General features: G+C 35.3%; 1 protein-coding gene across 2 annotated transcripts in view; it reads right to left on the minus strand.

Annotated features, from left to right (window-relative positions):
* Positions 1 to 12,067, minus strand: part of RDX (radixin) — an 85,096-nt gene that overhangs the window by 20,229 nt on the left and 52,800 nt on the right. The window contains exons 12-15 of one of the 2 annotated variants that reach the window (XM_045077544.1): positions 11,187 to 11,347; positions 10,192 to 10,284; positions 5,731 to 5,973; positions 3,474 to 3,634 (exon numbers count right to left, since the gene is read on the minus strand). In XM_045077544.1, the coding sequence (XP_044933479.1) occupies positions 3,474 to 3,634; positions 5,731 to 5,973; positions 10,192 to 10,284; positions 11,187 to 11,347 (658 nt within the window). Of the gene's footprint in view, positions 1 to 1,054; positions 3,635 to 5,730; positions 5,974 to 10,191; positions 10,285 to 11,186; positions 11,348 to 12,067 lie in introns of those variants that run through there. The other variant, XM_045077543.1, reaches the window with a different exon arrangement.

Below are 12,067 nucleotides of genomic sequence, written 5' to 3' on the forward strand. Positions count from 1 at the left end.
AAAGATTCCCTTATCCTTCTTAAGGATATCTAAATTTTGGTTTATTAATCAGTTCAGCAAATTAATGATAAAGGCTAGAATTCCTTAAACTTAAAACTTAAAGCTTAACAGTTTACAGCTTTAGATTAAAAAAAAAAAAAAAAAAAAACCTATTGTTTTTCTCATGCATACATAGAATGGGATGTTTCTGAATCTAAAAAATTTTCACTTTCATTTCTACAAATGTCACTAATCAACAAAGTAATAAAAATTGAGACAGAAACTAGGGACATTTTTTATTTTTAATCCTAACACTAATACTGAAATTCTTCTCTAATAATCACTAGGAATGAGAATTCTAATATAGTCTAAGACAACTTTGTAAGTGGTAATTGTAGTTCTTAAAGAAAAACTGTAGATATAAAGCAATCCTATAAAATTCCCCTTTCTTTTCTGAAAAGACTGGAATAAAGAAATCACTACCTGACTTTGAGAAAAAAATAATCAAGTGACAGTTAACAGTTCAGTTTACTATAAACTGAGCAGACACTCAGCTTTTCCTTTTAGAACAGATTTATGACTTAAGAAGAATAATCTTTATGTTAAAAATCAGGAAGAAGCTTTTAAAGACAATAACCTTCTAGATTTATGGTAACTGTGCTGTAATGTCACTTAAAAATACAAATATGTATTTAAATAAATGCACTTGGTATATAGTTCTTTAAAGAACATTTGTATTTTAATAGCAAGATTAATCAATGACAATGAAACTATATCTTCTTTAGGAAAAATAAACTATAAACAATATACAATTAAAGCAATGACTGGAAATCCTAAATGATTTCTGTTATCAAGAGAGTTAACAATTTAATTTTTCACAAAATTAATAATCACTATTACTTCCATACCAAAAGAGGTATAATTTGGCGGAAGATAAATCTGTGAGGATTTTGCAATTTTTCCCTATCCATTTCTCACTTTTAAGATGTGATGATTCATGGGTCTTATAGAGAATCTAATTTTGAGAAATATAAAAAAAATCCATGTTAAATAACAACAGTGGACCTTGAAGCCATGAGCTTTTGTCACTTTATTGTTAACCAATGAATGTTATCCAAAATTATAGATGTAATTGTAACTTAATTGTACAACACAAAATTATGCTAATGGTAAAAGTCTGTTGGAATTTACCAAATACTCATTAATATATTTTACATTGCTATATGAACATGTGCTCTCAACTGCTAATAAGAGTTATAACTGGTTTAATCACTATGAAACCATATTGCAAATAGTTGTTCCTGTTTAGAAAAATTCACACAGCTTTAAAAATGGATTAAATCCATTTTAATCCTAATCTACAAATAGATTATAAACAGCAAATATAACTGGTAGTTTTCCAACACTGATATCAAACTGATGTAGCAATGGTAGTGCACACAATTCAAAATGTAGAAAATTAATAAAAATCCAATGGAAGTCCAAGTTTCCACTTATTATGGCAATGGCCTTGATGCTTTGGAACAGTGAACACTTATGCTTTAAAGCATGAAGAGCAGAGTTCACCGTCTATTCCTCTAATGTGCTGCAAGGAGAAATATTTTCTTCTGCAGTGTTTTGAAGCATGTGCACAACTACCATACAACAGTCACTTCAAGGTTATTAACCAGTTATCTTTTGTCCTACAAAGTCCAAAAAAAATATATTAAGCGAAGCCTTTCCTTTTCATGTCTGCCCAGATTAATCCTTTTATAGTTAGCAAAATCAAAAAAGCACAAGAGATATTTTCAGACACAACTTGAATCTACTGTGCATGAAAAATGCTTAACAAAATGGCAATTTTAATAGATAAATGTAAATTTGAGTGCATAATACCAAATGAAAAGTAGCTGAACCACACAGAGAAAACAAGGCTTTCCTTATCTCCAAGTCTAGATGTTTTACAATAAAGAAAATACCAGAACATGTAAATATTAGAACATCTTTCAACTGGAAAGATTTCTTAAGACATAACTGAACTCAATATAACCTAAAATTATAATTTCTAAAGTAGGATTAACAAACCAAATTTATGTATTTTTAGCTAGAGAATGAAAAAAATAAGCACAATGATTTAGAAACCAAATCTGCTGAAATGATTATGTAACAATTATATCAAGAAATGAAGGTACAGACATTCATATGCTACAAGGGCAAATCTCTCTCTCACACACACACACACACACACACACACACACACACACACACACATACTCTCTCCCTCTCTCTCTCTCTCTTCCTTGGACATACAATATCCCTCCAAGAGAGCTGGTCCTGCAATTAAGCTCAACAAAGGCAGTTAAAAATTTAGCACTCTAAGATATTCTGAAGGAAATCTCAGAAATACTCCTTGCATGATTGAAAGTACTGGTATGTATTTTAGAACACAGAGCTTACACACTCCACTGGGTTGGAACAAAGAATCACCACAGGTGTAGGAGTGAGGTAGTATTACTGTCCCCTCCTTGGAACTGATGTTTTCATGTGCTGCCCTTCCAGAAAGGTCCAGGGTTGATTTTTGTTTTTGTTTTTGTTTTTTTATGATTACAATAAGTTACCAACAAATGATTTTTTTTTAATTAAACACCTGTTTCTCTAATAGACTTCTTTATCTTTCAGAGATAATTAACTATTTGCAGGTAGTGTTTCATCAATAAATTCTCCCAGGGAACTACTACCTGCTGTCTACACCTTTGTGAACAGTAAGCAAAGAAAACCAAAAGACAAAAGGAGATGAAACCCCAATCAATTCGGCTGTCGAAGATGACTGTAATTAAGTAGGCAAATATCAAATATCCAATAATATAGCTGGGACTTAAAACATTAACCACCAGCTGCATCCTACACTATTAAACATTCTAATCCTTTTCATGATTCATAGCTGTCTTCTACACAATTATCAAAGACTGTCTACCCTGTTGCCTACCTTCATTTTAGCCATGCCGATGACCTGTATGATGGCAGAATGATGGCTATCAGCACAGCAAGGAGAAGGGCACGCTGGGGAAATATGAGTGAGACAGAATGTGGAAATACACATAGGCAAAATATGGAAGGGGCAAAAGAAAACAGGGCGCTCCAGCTAACCACTCATAAAGTCACCATCATCCTTTGAACTGTACAAAGTGCTGAAATCACGCATACACATTTGTCAGACATGATCCTTAGTGTTAATCTCCAACAGAAAAAAAAAAACAATGGAAACTGAAAATGTGACAGGAGGCGATGGAACGCTGTCCTCCACTCCCTGGGCCAAAAGGAAAAGAAAATCAAGCATGACATTACACTGCCTTAATGCTGAAGAGCTCCCCTCAAGTATGTCTTTAGCCACCACAGTCAATTGGTGTAAGTGCTTTGGCAAGGTGGGATGCGTTCCATCACATCTGCAAAGGCCTGCTTTTCTCTGTTGGTGGTTCAGCTTATGAAGAACACGTATGCAAAATAACAGCTCTCACATGGCTTCAAACTCATCAATCCGCTGCTTGGTGTTGCCTTGTCGAATCTGCCGCAGAGTCTTGTACTTATCGCGGCCGGCTTTAACATTCTCAGCGTGAAGAACATCATTTTGTGTTTTCTTGGTTTCATCCCTGGCTTGGGCCAATTCTGAACTTAGTGCCTATAGGTAAGAAAGAAAAAAATTACTTATTTTTTTTGGTAGGTTTTAGAAAGATTATGAAAAAGTTTTAAAGACAAAAATACACAAATCACAAATCTTACATTTTCCCATAGTCAAATTCCCCTTGTCACAAAACTGTTTTGTCATAGCACAGGTAGAGGTGAGGGAAGAGTACCCTCCTTGCATTTCATTTCTCCACTCATCAACCATGATGACTTTGTGTACTATTCTACATTTCCTTAACTTTCTCATACAATACTTGAAATAACTTACAAAAAAAGAGTTCAATGGAAATATTACAGAATGCTATTTTAAGATCTGAAATCTATGCCGTCAGAGAAACTTTCTCCAAAGTCTTTATTAAAACTCTCCGATCACTTTTTATTACTATTTAAAGATTTCACCAATTAAAAAATTAGAGAACTTATATGGAAAAAAGGTCTAATAAAGTTAAAATTTCCTATTTTGGTTTAATTATGTGCTTTTAATACACTGATCTTTTGCCATTATAAAATGTGAACAAATAATTCAGATTATGTAATGTCATACAGGTAGTCTATTATATGTTTTTAATGCAAACTTCACTGGTTAAAAACTAAATTTATTTGTCTTTTAAAATTAGCATTAAGGGGTGCCTGGGTGGCTCAGTGGTTGGTTCCCTGCTTTCAGCTCAGGTCATGATCTCAGAGTCCTCGGATCGAGCCCCGCATTGGGCTCTCTGCTCAGCAGGGATACTGTTCCCCCTCTCTCTCTGCCTGCTTGTGATCTCTCTCTTTCAAATAAATAAATAAAATCTTAAAAAAAAAAAAAGACAGCATTAAAATACTTCCTACCTTTTAACGTTGAGTCAAGCTGTAATTAAAGAATAACTTACCAGTTAAGGGTTAATCACCCAAGGCTAACAAACATTTGCTACAATGGAAAAAATAAAACAAGGTAACTACAGGCCAACCACTCACAAACCAACCACAAGGCCAGCTAGTGGTAAAGGCTTAAAACAAAACAAAACAAAACAAAACACCAAATGTTCTTCTGTAAATAACTTCCCAAACTCAACACCCAAAAAACAAATAACCGGTCGATAAATGTACAGAAGACATGAAGAGACATTTCTCCAAAGAAGACATACAAATGGGCAACAAGCACATAAAAAAATGTTCAACATCACTGGCCATCAGGGAAATACAAATCAAAACCATGATGAGATACCACCTTATATCAGTCAGAAAGGCTAAAATTAACAACACAGGAAATGACAAATGTTGGCAAGGGAATGGAGAAAGGGGAGCCCTCTTACACTGTTGGTGGGAATGCAAGCTTGAACAGCTACTCTGGAAAACAGTGTGGAGGGTCCCCAAGATGTTAAAAATAGAGCTACCCTATGATGCAGCAATTGCACTCCTGGGTATTTACCCCAAAGATAAAAATGTAATGAAAAAAAGGGGGCACACGCACCCCAGTGTTCATAGCAGCAATGTCCACAACAGTCAAATCGCGGAAAGAGCCGAGATGCCCCTCAAAAGGTGAATGGATAAAGATGATGTGGTCCATATATACAATGGAGTATTACTCAGCCATCAGAAAGGATGAATACCCATCACTGGCATCAACATGGATGGAACTGGAGGGGATTATGCTGAGCGAAGTAAGTCAAACAGAGAAGTCACTTATATGGATTCACTCATATGTGGAACATAAGGAATATAAATAGTAACATAAATAGTGCGGAGGGCCACAGGGGAAGGGAGGGAAAACTGAATGGGAAGAAATCAGAGAGGGAGACAAACCATGAGAGATTCTGGACTCCGAGAAACAAACTGAAGGTTACAGAAGGGAGTGGGGAGAGGGATGGGGTAACTGGGTGATGGGTATATTAAGGGGATGTGTGGTGATGAGCACTGAGTGTTATAAGCAACTAATGAATCGCTGAACACTGTATCAAAAAATAATGAGATAAGTTGGCTAATTGAACATGATAAAAAAAATATATAAAACTTAAAAAAAATAAAATGTTCCCATTTAATAAGTTTAGCTCAATAAACGGGGGAAATGCTACCCATATTATTAATGTGCATTCAACTGCAAATTTTAAATACCTGGAGTTGCTTCTTAACACGCTCATTTTTTTGAGTTTCTGTTACACGTTCCTCTTCACTCCGATGGTTCATCACTCCATCATTTGATAACTCAGCACTAGCCTCAGCATTATTCTCATCATGCTCATCATGCTCGTTTTCTGTTGGAGGAACGACTGGTGGTGGTGGAGGTGGAGGGGGGGCAGACATCACAGTTTTTAGTTCTTCTTTGGTCTTTTCCAAATCTTCCTGGGCTGCAAAAGCCTGAACATTAAAAATAAGCTTATCAGCAACCTCCTTTTGAAAATTGGTAATTAAAAGCATCAAGTTATCCTTCCTTCCTAAAAGAAAATATATTTCAGGGTAATGAAAATAAGCCTTACTGATGAAAGCTCTGTTTTTATAGAGAATGCCAGCAAGGAGAAGTGACAGAATTAAATTACATAACTTTGCAAAACCTACTAAAATTGTTAATACTGGCAAGAATGATTAATGCTGCAAAAACTGTTATACAAATGGTTGATGAGAAATGGTACTAGTAAAACGCCAAAGAATGCCATGTCTAAGAGATCACATTTTAGCCACAAGGGGAAGCAAGTCACCGTAAATGGAGGAATCAGACCACCATTACTCTAATCCAGTGATCAATTAAAATCACTCATGGTAGGTTAACCAGATACTAAGTGTTCTTCTGAGATGATGCAATAGGAAGTATCCAACATACCAACTGCTTGGATGGTATACTGTGTTATTCTGTCTAAAAAAAGTCCGGCTTTACACTGTTGTCATTGTATAATTATTAATAATAACACCTTTCACTCTAAAATACATTCTAATTTGGATGATAAATTATATGGTGGTCTCACCTAAGAGGCATCATAGCCAAAAACTTCTTAACTTGAATCCTTCAAGTTTTAAGGTCTGTTTTCCAATTTACAGGAAATACTGATACAAGGACAAGCTGAATAACACCATGAGGAAACAACTAGACAAAAAAAAAAAAAAAAAAAAGGGACAATCTGCAGGTCCTTCCAATAACTCAGTATCATAAAATGGCCTGTCCTCCAAGCAAGCACACACAATGCAAAGTCCTAATTTGGACCCTGGCCTGGCAAATCAGCTATAAAAGATTCTGGATCAATTTTGAATGCAGTCTGCCCAGGAATAAACCCACACAAACATAATTAATTTATAATGAAGAAGCCAAGAATATGCAACAGGGGCAATGACACCAGACCACTATCTTACACCATACAAAATTATCAACCCTAAATAATCAGATTTGAACAAATGACCTAAAACCATAAGACTCCTAAAAGAAAACACAGAACAAGCTCCTTGACATTGGTCTTGGTAATGATTTGTTGGATCTGACACCAAAAGTAAAGTTAAAAAGCAAAAATATGCAAGTGGGACTACATCAAACTGAAAAGCTTCTGCACAGCAAAGGAAACCATGAAAAAGAAAATGAAAAGTCAACCTGCTGAATGGGAGAAAATATTTACAAATCATATACCCAAATTATAAGGAACTCATACAATTTAACAGTTAAAAAACAATCTGACTAAAAAATGGCAAGGGGATCTGAATGGGGCTTTTTCCATACAAGACATACAGATGGCCAACAGGTACATGAAGAGGTGCTCAACATCACTAATCAACACAGAAATGCAAATATAAACCATAATGAGCTACCACCTCACACCACTCAAGATGGTTATTATCAAAAAGATAAGAAATAGCAAGTGTTGTCGAACATATGCAGGAAAGGGAACCTGTGTGCACCATTACTGAGTACGTAAATTCGTGCAGCCATTATGCCAAACGCTACAGAGGTTCTTCAAAAAATTAAAAATGGAAATAGCATTATGATCTAACAATTTCCCTTTTAAGTAGTTACCCCCACCATGAAAACCCTAACTCAAAAAGATATATACCGTCATGTTCACTGCAGCCTTACTTATAACAGCCAAGATATGAAGCAACCTAAGGATCCACTGACAGATGAATAGGTAAAGAAAAGTGCTGTATACACACACGTAAATACTATTTTGCCATAAAAAAGAAAATCTAGCTATCTGTGTCTGAACTGATGGAACTTGAGGCCACTATGCAAAGTGAAATAAATCAAAGACAAATACCATATGATCTCAATTATACGTAAACGTAAAAAAAATCAAACAGAGCTCATGGATACAGAGAACAAAGTCCTGGTTACCAGAAGTGAGAGGTGGCAGGGAGGGTGAGCAAATGGGAGAAGTGTTTAAAAAATACCAACTCCCAGGGTGCCGGGGTGGCTCAGTCAGTTAAGCATCTGACTTTGATTCAAGTCATGATCTCTGGGTCCTGGCATCAAGCCCCACATCAGGCTCTGTGCTTAATGGGGAGTCTGCTAGAGATTTTCTCCCTCTCCCTCTGGCCCACCCCCTAAATCATGCTTGCTCTCTCTCAAATAAATAAAATCTTATTAAAAAAAAAAGAAAAGTACAGACTCCCAGCTATAAGATAAGTAAGTCATGGGGATGTAATATACAAATAGCATGGAGACTCCAGTTAATAATACTGTATTGTATATTTGAAAGTTGCAAGTTGCTAAGAGAGTAAATCTTAAAAGTTTTCATGACAAGAAAAAAATTTTCTTGTGATGGGTGTTAACTCATTTCACAATATATACAAGTATCAAACAACAAAGTCATATACCTGAAATTAATAGGTTATACATCAATTATATCTGAATTTTAAAATTTAATGAATATAGTCTAATACAGGTGAGATAAGAAGTTGACTAAAATGGGAGCATATGTACAGTATGACCTCATTCTGAACACATAAGTGTGTATGTATATATACATGCAAACAGGAAAAGATCCTAGAAGGATCTGCACTAAGGTGTTAAAACAGTGATCCTGGCTTCTGGGAATGTGATTTTTCTCGTGTCACTTCCTCATTTCTATAATTCACAGGATTTGCCTCCCTGGTATTAATTCTCAAAAAGTTTATGTGTCTCAGAAATTCTAATAAAGAAAGTGGTCCAGGGGCGCCTGGGTGGCTTAGTGGGTTAAAGCCTCTGCCTTCGGCTCAGGTCATGATCCCAGCGTCCTGGGATCGAGCCCCACATCAGGCTTTCTGCTCCGCGGGGAGCCTGCTTCCTCCTCTCTCTGCCTGCCTCTCTGCTTACTTGTGATTTCTCTCTGTCAAATAAATAAATAAAATCTTAAAAAAAAAAAAAAAAAGTGGTCCAATGGGTTAACCAAGTTCTATTGCTTTGAGAGTTACATATATACACATATACATAATTCTCACTATCAAAATTTCCCTATGAAATTTAAATTGCTACAAAGAAAATTTAAGAGGCAAAGAAAACTGTATTCACATTCATTGCAAAAAAGTCATAAAACTATGTACCTTCGGGTGTTAAAAATTATTTTAGTTGCATTGAAGAGTTAACATTTAAAGTTTGAATTAAACTCTGATTTTTCACTTGTGTACTATTTCAGACAGCAGTGGCTTCATCTACTAAGAAACTTACATTAGAAATCTTAACTATGGGTCGCCTAGGTGCCTCCTAGGTTGGTTAAGCATTGGCCTTCGGTTCAAGTCAAGATCCCAAGGTCCTGGGGTCGAGTCCTGTGCTGGGCTCCCTGCGCAGCAGGGAGTCTGCTTGTCCCTCCTCTTTTGCCCTCCCTCCAGACTCGTGCTCACTCTTTCGCTCACATTCTAACAAATAAATAAAATCTTTTTTAAAAACTCAATATGTATCATCTTCGTTGCATCCCTCTAATTCGACTTCTTCATATCCATTATTTGATTGCCATGCCCTGCTAAGTCTACCACAAGATGTTTCTCAATGATCCCTGCTCCTCTTCATTCTTAGGTAATCCTACCCATTAGACCAATCCATCCTCTACTTTAAGTTATTTTTATACAGCCATACTTGATCATACTACAATCCTATTTCAAAATCTTAAAAGCCCAATGTCTACAGACACTCCCTATCATCTTGCAATTTATTTAAAGCCTTTCACAGCTTTATTTCCTCTGTAACTCCCCAGCCACATTTCTCAAGATTCCTGAACCTATACCCTAAAGCTTTGCTTACTTACTGGTTGTCCTTCAAGTCTGCCATGTACTTCCAAACTTCTTATACCCATCAGTTCCCTGTCTGGAATGACGACCTTTGTAGTCTCTAACCACTCGCAATGTTTTCTACCCCCAAACTGACTTTATTATTTAAGATCCCACTTAAAACTTACAAGAGTCTCCCCAACACCTGCTTCATTCCCACAGAAAGTAATCACCTCTTCCGTTCTTAGCTTGCATCAACAGATTAGTAATTATGACAATACACACACATTCATACACACACGTATCTTTTCCCTCTAAATTGTGACAGTATCTTATATACCTCTACAAACTCGGCAGACTGCTGGGTACAAAAATAGATATTTAATAAATGATACTGAGTGGAAAACAAATGATCACCTTGTGTTGCCACTCAGTAGCTTCCTCTTCCTTTTTCTTCTTGGCTTCTTCCAGCAGTGCAATCTTGGCAGTGAATTCAGCAAGTTCTGCTGCCTAAAATAAAGAACATAATTACCAATAATAAAATTTTTTTTCAAAAATATTCTGTCTTTAAAGCTTTAATGTATATGCTTAGACTTTCTATGATTCTCTTAGTCTTTCATTTTTAAAAAGTTAGTATTTAAGATCATAAGCATCTTATTTATAGTAGGTCTAATCTACTAGTAAGAAGACAGTGAAAGCAGTTTTATTATTTTATGGATAAGGAGTTCTTCCCATTTCAGTAGCAGGAACTTAAAAAACAGCACCTGAATTGCACATTTTAACTTTGATCAATAAAGTACTTGCTAAACCCCGCAAAAGAAAAAAACTGCATTTTATATAATGCTTTATAACTTAAAGAGTATGCTGCCAAATAAGCTCATTAGATTCCCCAACAATCCTATTTGGTGCCTTTATTCCTTTTTTCAAAGGGAAGGATCTGGGGCTCAGAAAGACCCAAGGCCACATATCAAGTAAATGTTTGAACCAATATTTAATTCCAGGATCTACCTGGAATGTAGATCATGCCCACTCAATATCTGCAGTCCACTACACAAACAAACACCCAATAAATTACGGCCTATAGTTATCTTTTAAGAAGGTATCAGAACATACTGTCAATTTATCTAAAGTAAAACACACTAATGGCTTATGCAAAGTTTAAGTGAATCAGAAATCTTTTGTTAGCAATAGACTCTATTGACATCTCATTGTTTTATCTTTAGGTTTTTTGGGTTCTTTTTTTCATGCAGAAATAAAATTTTTAGGTTTATTTCCACACTTTGTGATTAGGTTACTTGTATCTTTGGTTTACTTTCCAGAAGATCTAATATACTTAGTTTTACAAGCTTTGCTTCATGCTTTTGTCTAAATTTTTCTTTCTCTCTGAGATAGAACCAAGACAGGTTCCTGACCAGCTGTTCCTGATTCTTCATCTGGTCGGCAGCTTGTTTTGCAATAGCGGACTTGGCTTCTTCAGCAGCTCGACGCTCCTTTTCAAGTCTTTCTGCTTCTTCCTTTGCTCGTTTTCGTTCCTGGTCCAGTTCCAGAGCTTTTCGAGTCTGTTCTTCTAGTTCTGTCAAATATATGTACACCCCCACAACAAAGGTTAATTCCAATTATTCTCATTATCAAAAGAAGAAGCCAAAATGGTTAACAAAGCATCTATCTTAAAATTAGCACACCTGCAAATGAACATATACTTTGTTTTTAACTTGGCAAAAGCCTAATAAATATTTTTAAGTACTACACAATTTAAAAACTTGAAGAAATGAAAATACTTTGTAATTTAACTCACATCATAAGGCTGGAAGTCATCTTTAGTTTTAAAAAATATGATCTCCAAAGTTTTGACCTACAGAACTTGTCATCTGTTTCAAAACTATAAAACAATACACTTTAAAACTTACATATAACGTTTTACTTATTTAAGTATCAGATGAGTAAACCCAAAGCATTAAGACTGAAAACAATACTAATTCAGAGGAGGAATTCTGATGTGAATCACATGAATTACTATAACTTTTGAGTTATTGGTATATATCCATTCTTCAGGCATGAAGACAAAGTAAATACCTGGAGATAAATGACATCAATTTTGATCTTGCAGTGTACAGATCATAAAGTCAATTGTTCTCTTTTTCAGTGAGTTGAATAAGAAAGGAAAATATTATTAGCACAAATATTACTAGCACTTAAATAAGCTTAAAACTACTAATTTTAAACATTATTCTGAGAACTCTTATTTAAAAACAAGGACATTTTGTGACAAAAGATAATAGAACGTCACCTATTA

This window comes from Mustela putorius, unplaced genomic scaffold (genome assembly GCF_011764305.1).
Source record: "Mustela putorius furo isolate JIRA1106 unplaced genomic scaffold, ASM1176430v1.1 tig00000198_pilon_pilon_pilon, whole genome shotgun sequence".
Taxonomy (NCBI): Eukaryota; Metazoa; Chordata; class Mammalia; order Carnivora; family Mustelidae; genus Mustela; species Mustela putorius.